This window comes from Teleopsis dalmanni, chromosome 1 (genome assembly GCF_002237135.1).
Source record: "Teleopsis dalmanni isolate 2A chromosome 1, ASM223713v2, whole genome shotgun sequence".
Lineage (NCBI taxonomy): Eukaryota > Metazoa > Arthropoda > Insecta > Diptera > Diopsidae > Teleopsis > Teleopsis dalmanni.
This window is the reverse complement of record NC_051846.1, coordinates 105,254,857-105,272,425: the sequence shown is the minus strand read 5'-3', so window position 1 is coordinate 105,272,425 and position 17,569 is coordinate 105,254,857. Positions and strand designations below refer to the sequence as shown.

The 17,569-nt window shown below is 35.5% G+C and overlaps 1 protein-coding gene across 1 annotated transcript; it reads left to right on the top strand.

Annotated features, from left to right (window-relative positions):
* The first annotated feature begins 265 nt into the window (after window positions 1-265).
* Window positions 266-1,393, top strand: LOC119664557. Its single transcript, XM_038074031.1, has one exon. It carries the CDS (start codon window positions 266-268, stop codon window positions 1,391-1,393), a length of 1,128 nt encoding a protein of 375 aa, XP_037929959.1.
* Window positions 1,394-17,569: the final 16,176 nt, after the last annotated feature.

Below are 17,569 nucleotides of genomic sequence, written 5' to 3'. Positions count from 1 at the left end.
GCTACCGTTATTACCAAGTGAAATCAATGAAGCCGAAAAATTTATAATGCAACTGGTACAGGAGGATTGTTTTTCGGAATAAAAGAGTTTACTTAAGCTTCAACAACCTCTTAACAAAAAATGCAAACTTTACAAATTAACGCCATACGTAGACAACGAAGAAATTATTCGTGCCAGTGGTCGCCTGGACGAAGACATATATCTGGCTCTTGAAGCTCGACTCCCTATTATATTGCCGAAACGCCATGTCGTCTCCGAACTAATAATGAAACACTATCATGTTGCCTACAAACATCAAAATCAAGCTACCATTATCAACGCTGTACGCCAAAAGTTCTGGATAATTGGTGCCAAGCCATTTTTGAAATCAGTCCAACGCAATTGTATGGAATGCCGCCTTGAAGCCGCCAAGCCAGCGCCACCGTTAATGGGTCAGCTCCCAGTCGACCGTATAACGTCGTATGTACGACCGTTCTCATACACAGGTGTTGACCTGTTTGGACCATTACATGTTAATATTGGTCGTCGCCGTGAGAAGCGCTGGGCTGTCATATTCACATGCTTAACAGTACGTGCTGTACATATAGACATCGTCGATAGCTTATCAACTGATGCGTTCCTAGTATGTTTCCGCAGTTTTATTAACCGTCGTGGTACGCCAGTCAGAATGTGTAGTGACAATGGCACCAACTTTATTGGGGCACAAAGAGAATTATGTGTTGATAAAAGGTTTCTTGATGTTAATGATATACGTGAGGAAGCCACTCAACTTAGAATTGAATGGATATTCAATTGTCCGCAGAATCCCAGTGCAGATGGTTGCTGGGAGCGCCTTATAAGAATGATCAAACGTCTATTATTCAAGTCAATCAGAGAAGAAGCACCGAAAGTGGAAACGTTATGGGCAGCACTAATTGAAGCTGAAAACATCATTAACAGCCGACCGCTTACAGACATTCCTTTGACGCACAGCGAGCAGGAGCCACTCACACCAAATCATTTCTTGTTAGGCTGTGCCAATAGTACACAGACACACTATAATGATGCCATACCTATCAGCCTCGGTAAACAGTGGCATATCCTCCAAGATATAAACAGCCGTTTGTGGAAACCATGGACTACGGAGTTCTTGCCTCAACTTTTTCGACGCCCTAAATGGTGTAAGGAGGTGGTGCCCCTCAAGGTTGGATATTTTGTGATCGTTTGTGACAATCTGCTACCAAGAGGTCAATGGCTCAAGGGTCGAATTGTTGAAGTGTTTCCGTCCAAGACCGGTCAGGTTAGATCAGCCCGCGTACAGACCAAGAATGGTATCCTAACTCGTCCAGCCACCAAGCCAGCCGCTTGTCAGATTAGTGAATCTTGCGAAGATTCACAGGACGGCGGAATGTAACAGTGAAAAAGCAACTCTGAGTAATATTGAGCTGAATGCAACCCTGCGAGGCAGCATGAAAGGTGAATGACAATTGATACGAAGCAGGAGAGACAGGAAGAACGGAAATGACACACAAATGTGAAACCACGCTAGTTGCGCGTAAAAATAATATAAATAAATGAATAATGAAGTAATTGTAACGAATAGAATAAAATTATTTGTCAATAAAGTATTTTCGGTATTTACATAACCGATTACAACCCGTATCTCGGGAAAAATTTTGTGATTTTTTTCTAAGATAATAATAGTTGAATGTTACCTAGAGAAGTCCTGCTTTTGTTGTTGTCCGAGTAAAAGTCTGAAACTTGATAAAAATAATTGTTAAATTTGTAATTAACTTGATAGAATTTGAGAATAGTCACCTAGAATGATGGATTTTTGCGCCGGGCGTGTTAAATTTTATTAAAATCGAACTTAATAAATTGTGCTGCTAGCCAAATAAATTATTTACTTTGCAAAATAATTTGCGCGTATTTCAATTTGATTTCATTTGTTTTTATACACATACTTAAAACAGCTGATATAGACAGCAATTAAAGTTATAAAGCTTGAAATATAAATAAAAATAAGTATTGTGAAACGTACATTCTTTTTTCAGAAAAGCAATTGTTAAGTGCAATTGTGTAATTGAATAAGTCGAAGAAAATATAGTCTGCTGGTAAAGTCAGTTAATATCAAATACATTATTTAAAATATTGTTTTAAATATATAATATATATGACTTAAATATGAAAGAATGCCATAAGTGTGATTTAGGAATCCATGGTGAGACGGGTCTAATATGTTCAGGTGTGTGTGTCCATGTATATCACACTGCTCCAAAATGTTCAGGAGTAGAACAATTCAATATAAATATTTTAAGTAATAAAATGATACATTTTATATGTGAAGACTGTGTGCAATACATACATAATGTAGACCTTGCTTTAAGAGAAATGCAAGAAAGTGTAACTAAAAATACGAACATTTTAAAAGAATACAAAAGCGAATTCAAGGAATCACTAAAAATTAATGAAAGTGAAATTAAATCTTTACTAAAAGCAATTGAATCTAAGTATTCCGACAGAGTCACCTCTCTTATGGCAGTGCAAGAAATATATGAAAAAAAATTGGCTTCGTTTGAGCAAAAAGTAATAGACTTGTCTGATAATTTGACTAAAAATGATAACGAATTAGGTGCTGAATTAGTAAAAACCATCAAAAATAATGAAATTCAAAGCGAAACGTACGCCGCGAAATTAAAGATGAAAAACAATCCGAATATTCCAGTAACGCTAAAACCTAAAAATAAGCAATTAAGTGAAGCAACTAAAAATGATTTAAAAACTAAAATAAATCCATCAGAGTTTAATGTTAAGGTCTGTGGTTTTTATTCTAAACATGATGGAAGGGTAACAATAAAGTGTGTAACCTCAAAAGAGAGAGAAATTCTTGCAAAAGAAATTAAAAAGAAATTAGGTAAGAACTATGAAATTGAGACACCTGCTATGCGAAACCCTAAAATCCTTATTACCGGCATGAGCGAGCGTTTGGAAAATGATAAATTTCTCCAAGTAATAAGAAATCAAAACAATATGGAGATTAAATTTATAAAAGTCTTGAAAATATATGAGTCGTTCAAAAATTAAAACATCTTTAACGCGTTGGTTGAATTAGATGGCATAGCTTTCAAGCAAGTTATGAGTGTTAGTAGACTTAATATTGGCTGGGAACGATGCATAGTGTACGAAAACTTGAATGTAATGCGATGATACAAGTGCTGGGGTTTTAACCATAAAGCAACTGTTTGTAAGGAAAGTGAGCATGTATGTCCAAAATGCGGTGAAGTTGGTCACATATACAAAGAATGTAAAAACAGCTTTAACAGATGTGTAAACTGTAGCCAAGAAAAATCTAAATCTGAATGATCTCGACATAGACCATGATTCCAGGGATCTAATATGTAAAACCCTGCAAAGAAAACTTAAAGTGGAAGCTGAAAGAATTGATTATCAACTTTGATGAACCACAAAACTTTAATAAATATATTAAGTAAACAAAATTGCGGTCTTAATATGATACATTTTAATGCTAGAAGCCTAACTGATGTGAAATTTGACTACACTAAGACTGTTTTTGAAAACTCCGATGTTGATATCATATGCGTGTCGGAAACTTGGTTTAATAGCGACATCAGTAGCTTATATCTTTCAATGAACAATCATATTTTATACCGCCATGATAGGAGAGGAGGTGGGGTGGCAATTTATTGCAAGTCTCATTTAAAAAGTAATTTGGTATGTATGTCTGGTGAGTCCGACATTGAATTCGTTATTATAAGCATCAATGTTGGTTTTCAGAAAATATTGGTGGGGTGCGTGTATAATTCACACAAGCGTTTTAGTTGCGATAATGTCTGAACAGATTCGTAATCATCTAAACGTTTTTCATCTGCTATCTCCTTATCTATCGGGTGTAAGGATGGAAATTTTGTAATAATTTCCAACCTACATAAATTTAGTAACACCACCACTTTGAACAAAATACGTGATGTAATCTGTAATTAGGAGAAAACATTTCAATAATATATACAAAAGGTATATAAATAAAAATAACCATATAACATACCTTCATTATTTTTCCACATAAATTTATTTAAATTAATAAATAATAATTTATTTATAAGTTATTTATTATTTTATTTATAAATAATTCAACTATAAAATAAAACCACGAGCACCGCCGCTTTTTATAAAAATGTAAACAAACATTTACAAACGTCAAAAATGTCAGAATGCAATTCGCTGCAAAAAGATGCACAAGGGAGCTTTTGTGCAAAAGTGTTAAGGGCAGTAAGTTCAACTAAGATCAACTCTAAGCTTTGTGTACTTTACACAAAAAGTTCAAGAGAAATGCATATAAAATAAGGCGCAATTTTCTAAGAATTTAGTGAGTCTTGTATGATCACTCGGTGGCATTGTATGTCAAAATATAAAATAAATAAATATAAAAAAATATTGTCTGACACAGTGGCGGTTTTAAGCCTAGTTGTATAAATTACTAAAATATATATATAATTGTGTACAAGTGCATGGGCGGTTTTAAGTCAAGACACTTGGACACTATTGTATAGATATTCTATAACCAAACAAGGAAATACATTTTTTGTATATATACACTAACCCTTCTGTCCCACACAGGTACGCATTGAGCAAGTAATCATACGAAGATACAAACCACGGAACCAGATTAGAGATCACCGAGCTCCAAAGGAACAACCTCCAGATACAGCAGAATACCAGGAAATAATCTCAAGTTTCTCAAGTTTAATCACGTTTAATGAATTTACTTTGTTTTTTTTTTTTAAAAAAATACTATGTCATTGAATTGTACACATTAGTAATCTCAAGTTTACATAATTACGTTTAACTAAATTCCTTTTTTATAAATACTATTTTCATGAATTAATAATATTTTAAATAAATCTACATTTAAAATTTAACACACATTACTTTTATTTTGAGAAGTCCTGTCTCCGCGAATATAAATTTATTGTAGCGACCCCCTGGAAAAGACTGAGGATACCCCAGCATAAATTATAACGAAACGGGAAAATCCGTGTCGTTACAATTGGCGCCCGAGCAGGGACAGACAGACTTCTCAAAATTAAATCAAAGTAATATCCACGTTACCATGGCACAAGCTAACATGATCAAAAGATAAAATCTAAATACTTTCATCCGTAGTCCAATTCAAGCCAGTTCAACAGAGAAACATACAAGACGTTCGCATAAGCAGCACATCATGGCCTTATCGTATGCTCAAAGCGTGGAGCGGATACGAAAATGGTCTGTAAAGTACAATGGAGGAATAGATCCAATAGATTTTGTGGAAAGCATAGAAGAGGTAGCAGACCTTGACGACATCAACGTGAATTTAGTTCCCAGAATGATGCCTATACTGCTTGAAGACAAAGCACTGATGTGGTACCGCAACAACAATAAGCATTGGAACCTCTGGTCAAGCTTCAAAACAGACTTTCTAAAATTTTTTCTTTCATCTAGATATTTCAAAAGATTAGAAGACGAGGTGCGAGCACGAGTTCAGAAGGAACAAGAAAGTTTTAAAGATTATGTACTGGAAATCAAATATCTTATGCGACACACAGGCATAAACCAAGATTCGCAATTGGAGCAAATATACCGAAACATGCGCACAGAGTACCAAATGTACATCAAACGTCGAGACTTTACGAGCTTAACAGAATTAACAATACTAGCTGATGACTTCGAAGAACTTCGCGCAGAACAGGATAAAATGAGTCGACGCGGTGTTCGACAGGAAGTGATAGTTGGTCGCATAGAAGTTGAATATCCACAAACGATGTTATTGGAAAATACAGTAAGACGCGTACCTACTATGCCGATACAAGATAAACTTATTCCCAGTTCAAATTCCGAGTCACCTATTCTCAACCAGCAGAGAAGTAATCAGCACCGCAACCAGCCGACAGCTAAGCAAGTAACAGCACGAATCATACAAGATCAAGATATATTTCAAAATCAAATGTACCAAGTATCAACTCAGCAGAATATCCAACATGTCATGCCAGTAAGAGAAAATCTAAAACCATTCAATCGAAACCAAGTCACAGAAGTTCAACAAATGCTGCAAGTCCAACCATGCGAACCAAAGCAAGAATCACAAAATATTAGGCCCATCAGAGGAAATTCACAGGTGCAAGAAACACAACGACAAGTAAACCCAAAACTTACAAAGAAGAATCCCGAAGTATTTAAGCCAGCACAAGTTACACCAGATCAGGAAATATTTCAAAGTCAAACGAAGCAAGTATCAGTACACCAAACACTGCAACGTGCCACGCCTTTCAAAGAAAACCTAAAATCGTTCAATCAGAATCAGGTCAAAGTAGGTAAACTTCCAAATGAAGTTCAAATTCAAACGTGTGGACCACAGCAAGATTCAAAACCCATCCAGGAAAATCCCAAAATATATAGACAACAGCGAGTCACATCAAACCATGAAATGTTACCAGTCGAAATACAGGAACTACAAAGCCAGTTAAAACCAAGATTTATCAAAGAAAATCCCGAAGTATCCGAACAACAGCGAGTCAACCCAATTCAGCAAATATTACAAGCTCAAACACAGAAAGTACAACGACAGAAAGAACCAATCGTAATCAAAGCGCAAAAATACAAGATTCAACGGCACAGAGATCCAAGTCCGGGCAAGGAAAATTCACAGGTAGCTAATCAACCAAGAAAAATCAGTCCAACGAGGAATCACCATATAACACAAGTTAAAATTCAAGATACACAAGGATACGTAGAACAACATCAAGTTCAAGATATTGAAACACAACAAGGTCAACGAAAGGTTACAGTAATCGAAGATCATACCAGACGAGTTCGATTGACTCAAGAAACCCCAAGTCCGACACAATCATTGCAACAAGTTTCAATTAACCACGATAGTCAACGAAAGCAACAGCCAGAAGAAGAAAAAAATGATTCCGCATGTCCGAAGGATAAGATAGACAATCCTCTGATACAAGTACAGGAACTAAGTCTAGGAATTCCAAAACCATTCAGCACCCAAAAATTGCAGAAGCCGATGAATAACTTAGATGTACTTCAGCAGAAGGACTATGATCTTGTTAGTATACACCAAGATAAATTTTTCAAAATATTCAAGAGCCCAAAGAAACGGCACAGAAATCATGCAGGCAGATAGTGGCAAATTAATTTTCCTCGGAGAAGGAGGGAAATGTAAGGATGGAAATTTTGTAATAATTTCCAACCTACATAAATTTAGTAACACCACCACTTTGAACAAAATACGTGAAGTAATCTGTAATTAGGAGAAAACATTTCAATAATAAATACAAAAGGTATATAAATAAAAATAACCATATAACATACCTTCATTATTTTTCCACATAAATTTATTTAAATTAATAAATAATAATTTATTTATAAATTATTTATTATTTTATTTATAAATAATTCAACTATAAAATAAAACCATGAGCACCGCCACTTTTTATAAAAATGTAAACAAACATTTACAAACGTCAAAAATGTCAGAATGCAATTCGCTGCAAAAAGATGCACAAGGGAGCTTTTGTGCAAAAGTGTTAAGGGCAGTAAGTTCAACTAAGATCAACTCTAAGCTTTGTGTACTTTACACAAAAAGTTCAAGAGAAATGCATATAAAATAAGGCGCAATTTTCTAAGATTTTAGTGAGTCTTGTATGATCACTCGGTGGCATTGTATGTCAAAATATAAAATAAATAAATATAAAAAATATTGTCTGACACAGTGGCGGTTTTAAGCCTAGTTGTATAAATTACTAAAATATATATATAATTGTGTACAAGTGCATGGGCGGTTTTAAGTCAAGACACTTGGACACTATTGTATAGATATTCTATAACCGAACAAGGAAATATATTTTTTTATATATACACTAACCCTTCTGTCCCACACAGGTACGCATTGAGCAAGTAATCATACGAAGATACAAACCACGGAACCAGATTAGAGATCACCGAGCTCCAAAGGAACAACCTCCAGATACAGCAGAATACCAGGAAATAATCTCAAGTTTCTCAAGTTTAATCACGTTTAATGAATTTACTTTGTTTTTTTTTTTTAAAAAAATACTATGTCATTGAATTGTACACATTAGTAATCTCAAGTTTACATAATTACGTTTAACTAAATTCCTTTTTTATAAATACTATTTTCATGAATTAATAATATTTTAAATAAATCTACATTTAAAATTTAACACACATTACTTTTATTTTGAGAAGTCCTGTCTCCGCGAATATAAATTTATTTGTAGCGACCCCCTGGAAAAGACTGAGGATACCCCAGCATAAATTATAACGAAACGGGAAAATCCGTGTCGTTACACGGGTTTCAGAAAAGGTCATAGTTGTGCGCCTGCCATATTGAAAGTCCTCGAAGATATTAGATTAAGTTATGATAGGGATTTGGTTACTTACTTATGTCTTCTAGATTTTTCAAAAGCATTTGACCGAGTTGATCACGCTTTGCTCTGTAAAAAGCTCATAAATAAGTTTCACTTCTCCAGTTTAGCTTTTAAATTTATTTTTAGTTATTTAACTGAGACGTTAATGACGTTTTCTCAGTATGTCAATTTTCGAGGCTACATGGATATGCTGATGATATACAAATGTATCATTCGTGTCGGAGTGATAATTTAAATGACCTTGTCACAAAGATCATGCATACATCGCTGGGCAGTTAAAAACCATATGCTGCTAAATGCAGATAAAACCATTATATTGCCGCTTACTAGGTTTGAATTAAACTTAGACGAATTACCATCGGTAGCTATTGGAAACTCAATTATTAAATATAGTGCATCAGTTAAATGTCTAGGATTTATTTTGAATTCAAAGTCACATGCCTCTGATCATATCAATCATGTTGTTAAGAAATCATTTATTTGCCTCAGATATTTGAATTTATCTGCTAAGTATACCCCTGTCCATGTCCGTGGCTTATTGGTCAAACAACTAATATTGCCTATAATAACTTGGTGTACTGTAAACTTGACTGCGAGTCCCTTGCTAAACTGAGAACTGTAGGATACTGCAGTACTAGATACATCCACGGCCTTCAACGTTTTGATCATCTAACAGTTTATAGAGACGCTAAACTGGGTTGTGACATTGAGCAGTATTTAAATATTCGAATCTGTCTAATTCTGTTTAAATTGAAAATTACTAAATATCCTGAGTACCTTTATAATTGCTTGCAGCCTGTCCGTTCCAACAGATCTCTTCTTTTTATAATTCCAAGATTTAATGTTGTTGCTACCACTAGGTTTTTCTTTATTCATTCAATCCGATTATGGAACGTGTTGTGTCCGGTCTTCGGTGGGCGAAGTAACACTGCAGTGAACGTGGAGCGGTGACATGGTGGCCAGCCCGGTATGCTCGCCGGTTTTGGGGGTGATTCTTCTCACGTTCAGCAACAATCGCGGATATCAACAAAAATTCATGTCACCGGTTTGCTGTGGAAGATCATCTTTCACACTACATTCACTCGGTCACTCTGCAACTTATATACATTCTATTTTACTTCCACCACCGCCAAATAACTAAACCTTACTCCTGCATACTATTTGAGTATTCCATCAAAAAAAAAATTTCTTCTCCTTTTCTTTTTTTTTTTTCTTTCTTTTTATTTATTAGATTCAACAAAAGTCATGACCATAATAATCTTAGTAATCTTAAACCTAACTAATTAAATCATAATAAAAAAACCAAGAAAAATAAGAGAAAAAAAAATATACACAACCAAATCTTTTAACTAAATTTTTAAACAAAGTAACAATTTCTCTTTACACAAGTTCGCGTGTCTTACCTTACAGCTGCTAGAATAACGTCACCCACGCTGCTGTTGACCTAGCTGAAACTTATGAATAATTAAAAAAAATATAGATATATGTATTTAAATGTGTTTCGGACAAACAATTATATGTCTTATATATTATATGTATATATAATATATACAATTATTATATGTATATTATTACTATTTCTGTTTACTCTTATTTTTTTTTTTTTTTTTATACCTATATCATATGCAATTTAAGATGATATTTAATAATTCATATAATTCAACTTTTAAGACAATCTTTTTAACATCCAAATTCAACTTTTTTTTTTTCAACTAAATTCAAAAGTATACATTCTTCACAATTTTATAAAAGTTAATGTATAATAAAAGTTTACAATGTACAATGGAATATATATAATTAAAGAAAATAAATAAAAAAATATATGAATACAGGCATGTACGTTTCTGTACAAGCTAAATCATTTAGTACAGGAATACCTGTACACCGCTGTGCCTTAACGGTGTGTATGGATCCCGTTGAATCCTTTCAACAAAAGTGTATTTTACTTCCGATCTAATATCCTTACGGTCATGTCTGCCAATTTCACTGTTCATCACTTCACAATCCGCGACATCACCAAGATAGGCATTAAAATTTGATCACAAAACAGCTTTATAACTTTATTTCTGCTTCTTTGTGTGTTTTCGTCTTTTTTTTTTTGTCTTTTATCAAATTTTTGTACGTATTTCTTTCTTTTTGAGTTTGGGGTAAGAAAACCCAAAATTTTTATTTATTATGTTGTAATTGTTGTTCAATGATGATTTTTATGCATCACTTCAAAATTTTAAATTAATTTTTGTTACTCTTGACTTGTCATAATATCTTTGTTTTCGGACATTAATTGCTTCAATTTCAATAAGTCCGTCGAAAAAAAATAAACAAAATCTTTTAGCGAAAATTTACCAAGTATATTTGCAAAGAAAATAATATATATATTACACTATCGTGTATGTCACATATATATATGCCACTATTGTTTAAGCATATTTAAGAACAAAAAAAAACTTCTTCATTATTTAGCATAAAAATCATACACTCATGCATTCACATTTTTTTTTTCTTTTAAATTTTAATTGTATATATATGTTAATGATATAATTGAGAACGTTTTTAGATTTTTAAAGAAACTTGATTTTTATTAGCACTTGATCGAAAAAAAACTTTTAAATTTCGAACGTTAAGGAACAAACAGCAAAGTAAAAAAGAGAACCATCACCGTGTCTGCTATGGCTTTTATATCCAACTCGCCTAACTGATAAATTTTCTATCACGTTAGTGATCCTGTTACCAAAGCTTGCTTTCGTTAATTTGCGTTAGCTGGCCTTGTTTGGCTTAAGGGTAATAACCTCTAATAAAGCTTCTTCTTTTTTTTTTTTTTTCTCCTCTTCAATAAAGCTACAATTTGTCTTAGATATTTCGAGTGGTTATTCGGATTTGGCAATACTATCCCCTCTCACTAAGTCAAGCTTTACTGAAGCTTTAGTGAAGTTCGCCTTAACTACATTGCACTAAACAAACGAGACTTGAACGTAGAAGCTTTACTTTTCGCCTTCTCTGTTTACCACTTTTGTTTACTTCGATTTTCATTGATAGCGTGCGCGCAATGCACGTTGTAAATTTAATAAACTGAAATTCTTTCAATAGTGAGCGCAAATATAACACATTTAAATTCTATAAAAAATTACTTGTGGACTATATAATAAAAAAAAGTGAACAGCATACTTAATAGTTATGCGCAAGAGGAATACTGTTGGTGGTCACATTAAAAACATATTGACAATGTCGGCGATATAATAAAAAAAAATAACTGAAGTACCCATGGAAGCCACATAAATTTCAAGGTATGTTAACGTCATTAATATTCACGTTGTTTTATTAACTCTTCGTTTACCCCTACCCAGGCCTACATGACAGGCTCGATACCGTCGATGTTATATCTCTATATAACATGGAACGGACTCGTAAAAAAAAATAGACTGGTAGTTGCAGAGTCTCATCCTTTGCCGACTGATCTAGCCAGGCATTTAATTGTTATGACCCGATTTCTACTCCTTACTGACAAAAGATGTCCTTCGCGTAGTATACCCCGATACTAACCCCATTCATGTTTCCTAACTCATATAGCGAAGAACCTATTGCTTTTAAAATCACGCACTTCACGTTTTTCTTTCCTAACTTCGCGTTATAACCATCAGTTTGTTTACTTTCTCTGAAGTTGCGTCTATATACTACTTGCCCTGCTCTAAACTGAATTTCCTTTTTTCGTTGATTATACACTCTTCCAGATCTTTGGTGAGCTGCTTTCAATTCTGTTCTCAGTTTCTCTCGCATCAGTAGTTGTTTGTCTGTCGCTTCTAATATATCAAATTCGGATTGTTGTATGGAGCTCAGCTTTCTCATTATCTCATATGCTGCGCCATGCTGAATCATATGTGACCCAAATACTGCCATATATGGTTCCATACCTATCGAGCTGTGTTTTACACTTCTGAGTGCAAATGCTGCCTCACTTACATACTGATCCCAATTTCGTTGGTTTTCCTGTATATAAGAACGAACGATCTGAAGTACTGACTGATTTACTCTTTCGGCAGCATTGGCTTGGGGAGAATAAAATCCAGTTCGGATGTGTTTCACTCCATATTTTTGCAAGAATGACTTAAAGGCTTCTGAAATAAATTGTTTCCCGTTATCAGAATGCATGAATTCTGGTACACCAAATGTGTGGAAAACATCAATCTCAAGATACTTAATCATATTCTGGACTGTAGCTGCACGCATCGGTTTAAGAAATACGTATTTTGAGAAGTGGTTTAGCCCTACAAAAATCACCGTATTACCTGTGCTAGTCCTAGAATAAGGTCCCATGAAATCCACATACAGACGTTGGAATGGTTTTTCGGTTATGGCTTGCATTCCCATTAGTGGTTTTCTCATTCTATTTGATGCCTTAGAAGTATTACAAATCTCGCATTCTTTTATCAGTGTTTGAATGTCACCAACCATTCCTGGCCAGAAATATTTTACCTTTAATTTTGCCAGGGTCTTTTGCATCCCTCCGTGTCCAGATGATGGTGATACATGTACTCGTTCTGCTAATGACCATCGCAATTCAGATGGAACCCATAATTTCCAAGTACTATCCTCTTGTAGTGGGTCGCCACTTCGAAAATCTGTCCTTTTATATACATAACCCTCTGAGGTACACAGGTCAGGTAAGCGTTGTTGTTCTTTGGTTACCATTTCGATGAGTGCCTTATATTCATCAGTTGCAAAGAAAGGTGACTGCAAATCAACATCTAGATTGCGAGTGTCTTGTGTTATCTCGTCAACAAACATCCTTGATAGTGTATCGGGAACAATGTTTTGATTACCTTTCCTATGTTCTATATTGAAGTCAAATGCTTGTAGTTTCAAGCTCCATCTCGCTAGTCTGCCTGATAAATCACGCTGGTTCATCAACCATTTGAGACTCGCATGGTCCGTTATGACCGTAAATGGAAGTCCTTCAACATACGCTCTAAATTTTTTTACACTGAGTACTGCAGCATAACATTCCAGTTCTGTCACACTATAATTCTTTTGAGCTTTGTTTAGTTTAGACGACATATATGCTATCGGTTGCTCATCTCCAGCCTCATTCACTTGGAATAACACTCCTCCCACTCCATCTTTAGAAGCGTCACATTGGATATAAAAACGTTCTTGGAAGTTCGGATTCGTAAGTACTGGTGCTGTCGTAAGACTTTCTTTCAATCTCTCAAACGCTATTCTTGCTTCGTTGGTTAGAGCGAATTTAATAAGGTTATTTTTAGTCAAGCAATCGTGTAGTGGTGCTGCAATAGTGGCGTAATCTCTTATGAATCTTCTATACCATCCTGTCATTCCAAGAAACCGTCTAAGTTGCCTCGCTGTCTTTGGCTCAGGGAAAATATTCATCGCTTCTACTTTTGCCGGATCAGTTCGTATTGTCCCATTCCCTACGATGTACCCTAGATATCTAACTTCAGTATGACAAAACTTACTCTTTTGAACATTAATTGTCAGGTTAGCTTTGCTCAGACACCCAGCCACTTGCTGTAATAGACGCATGTGTCCTTCAAAGTCTTCTGAGCACACCAGTAGATCGTCTAGATATACAAACACCCGTTCTCGAAGCGCTGCTGGAATGACCTTGTCCATGAGTCTGCACATGCGTTGCGCCGCATTACATAACCCGAATGGCATCACAGTGAATTGATATAGGGGTCTTCCCGGGACTGCAAATGCTGTCTTTTCTCTGGATTTTTTTTCCAGCGGAATCTGCCAGAACGCATCTTTTAAATCGATTGCGGAAATGTACCTGGTGTCGTGTAGTCTGCTCAAGACTCCTTCAATATGAGGCAACGGATATGCATCCTTGATTGTGCGCTCATTGACTTTCCGGGCATCCAAGCACTGCCTGTTTTTGGTTTCTTTCCTTACCAGTGTTACCGGAGAATTCCAACTGCTATTGCTTTCTTCAATCACCCCTAAGCTCAGCATTCTGTCTAATTCGTCGTACATTAATTTCTGGACAAACGGAGATATCGGGTAGTGGCGCTGTTTCACAGGTATATGTTCATCCATTACCTCTATCGTATGAGTTTCTACTGTTGTGCTTCCTAGACCTAACTCACTAAACGATGGAAATTCTTTAACAACCTTCACTAGCATGTTTATTTGCTTCCTACACATTTCGTGTTGTTTTGACGTGACTAGTAAGTCTGATGACTGCGGAGTCAATTCAGACACTGCCACCCTAAGGTAATTTTTGGGTGTCCGCTTGCTGATTATTGGTATGTCGAACACTTTCCAAAAATCGATACCTAAGTAGAATTGCTGCTGCAATGAAGGGACTACTAAAAATTCCATGTCTTTTGTTTCTTCCTCCCAAAGGACTGGTAAAGTTACTACACCTACTATCGGGGTTTCGCCGCCGTTGGCTGTTTTAATAGATTTACCTTTTACTCTTATTATCTTACTAGGTTTCTTCTTTAAAAAGTCCAAGGCTCCTTGTCCTATGCAGTTTGCCATTGCCCCTGAATCCAATAGTGCTACTACCTCTTCGTCATTGATTTTGGTCCTAACGTACATCCTATTATCTCCTTCCAGTGTTACTATCGTGCCTATGACCTTCCTCAAACATGCCTTTACTAATTGCTGTCTTCTTCGCAAAATTTGTATTTTCCTGAAACTTCTTTTATTGTTTCTCGATTTCATTAATTCTTCATTAAAAATTTTTTCCTTTATTATTTCATACTCTATCTTCCATTGGTGTAAAAATTTTGGTTTAGGTTTATTGATCTTTGCCACTGGATTTGCTAACAAGGATTGGTTTCGCTTTATGATTTGTACCGTCGTTCCGGGTCTTGCCTCTGGCGACACTGGGCCCCGGTTGCCACTGTCCTCCAGCCGTTTCCCTCTCTCTTGTTATATCTGCAATAGGAATAGCTTTATTTACATAAAAAGCACGACATGTCATGGAAAGATGACCTACACCTTGACCCTTGTTCCATATTGTCATTTATGATGTAAAAATCACATGGCATTCCACAAGAATAACACAAATTTAAGTGGAATGGAGATGGACACATGGTACCTGCATCATGGTTGCTCGTGATTGTTGTCTCGTGGTGACGGGTTTCAATTCTACCTCCAAGCGTGTTTTGCCCCTTATTTCTCTGTTGTAAATGCCCACGCTGTTGATTTTCGCCTTGTCTGTTCTGTGGAGAACTGAACGCTTCTAAGTCCCATTGTGAATGCTTGTCTACTTCACCGTTATCTACTTCTTCATTTACGATTTCACTAATCTGCCTACCTCGGAGCTTGTTTTCCCTTAGCATTTTCTCGGCCCTAATACATTCCTTTTTTAATTCTGCTAGTGATAGAAATGTCGCTGCGAATAGTAGACTAGCTATTCCTGGCTTAACGTTATTTTTTATAATTGTTGCCAACTCCACTTCAGGAATTTTCTTTCTCAGTTTGAACGTCAGGCTATGTATCTCGGCGTAATACTGCTCGAAGTTTTCGTTGGGTTGTTGCTTCCGATCCATGATTTCCCTTATGATGTCGTAGTAACTTTCGGCAGATTTGAATTGTGCCAATAGCTCCTTTTTGAATTGCCTATAATCGAAGCATCGGTTATCTTCATGGTACTCTAGTTGTTGCCAATACCATTTTAGTGCTCCACCAGTCAACAGACAATGGAAGTCCGTGAGAAGTTGTTGATCTGTAACTGAATGTTGTTTCATTCTCTCGACTCTGAACAAAAAGCTTTCTACTGTCATTTCTTTATTCGAACCGTCGAACTTCAAATGCCACCGTTCTAGATCCACACTTCTTCTCATCTCTCTTTCTATTGGAAATGCTGAGTGCTGCTCCCGCTGGATTTCCTGGTTACCTAAGTAGTTTTGCGGGGTCCGATTAGGTCTTTGCTCCACTTCTCGTAGACGGTTGTTTAGAGTCATGACTTCCATTTTCATCTCTTGCATGCAGTTCGATAAAAACTCTTGTTGCTGCCTCATCATTACAGCTACTGAATTCATTATTTCTTCATTATCAGACTTGCGTCCTGTATCTGTACCTGTTGAGGTTTCTCGATATTGATCTTCCCCTTTCCCTTTCAGATTAGCTGGCTGATTCATTTCACTACTTTCCAATAACAACAAGTGGTCTATTTTGCTGTCAAAACTCAGTGATCTTTGGATACTATTGTTTCCAAAATCTTTTTCAGCTTGGGTTATTTTCCCTATTTTTGGCCTTCTATTTGTACCTGAACTAACTAACTGAGCCTGCTCACTACTACGCGCTTGTGCAGTTTTGTCAGGTACCGCTTCTAACTCAGTTACTTGTGCTGATTTCGTAGCTTTTCGTATTTTGGACCTAGTTCCGGTACTACTTGCTAACATGTCTATTAACTCTTCTGTTGGTTTGGGCTCCATAGGAACTATTTACCACTCTTACTTAAATTTCTTGTTATCGATAAAACTCACTTGTCTATTACTTGTAGAATGATACAAAAAAACAAATCCTGTATGTTCACCTAAGGTGATACCGTATTTAACCTTCTTAAATAATTAAAAAAAATTCAATCAAAAATAAAAAAATTTTTTTTTTTTTTTTTATATATAATTATAATATTATTAATTTAATAATAAAAAAAAATTCAATAAAAATAAAAAAATAAGGCAGATAAATATAATTTAAATTTGGCGTTTATTGGTGGATTTTCAGTGCCTTGTTTTAGGGGAAAATAGAATTCATTGTTATATAGGTGCAAAGTTGTCGTCACGTTCGTCCAACTGTCCATCTCTTACTCTCAACATCTCAAACATTCAATTAGTATCACGCCTCAATTTAATACCGATTCCTCATAGAAAATGTATGCGTGATACCAATTAACAGTAAACCTCACAAACCTACCGAAAAATTCTATTGTTTGGTAGCATTAACTGTTTCATTCATACTTGTTCAGACTCATGCGTCATTCACTCATACCCGCTTTCTAATATTTACCCACACAATACCTCACACAGAACTCTACTTGAATCTCTGTTGTAGCAACCATTCACTCAATTTCCCTGCCTCACACTATACTTATTCAGATTTAGTTTGTAGCAGAAAAAAAAACTCTAGTTACTGAATAACACCACAATATTTCATACCTATTA

Bases quoted from the DNA above. Each gene is read 5' to 3' on its own strand.
- LOC119664557 (XM_038074031.1), top strand. From the start codon at position 266: ATGAAACACTATCATGTTGCCTACAAACATCAAAATCAAGCTACCATT.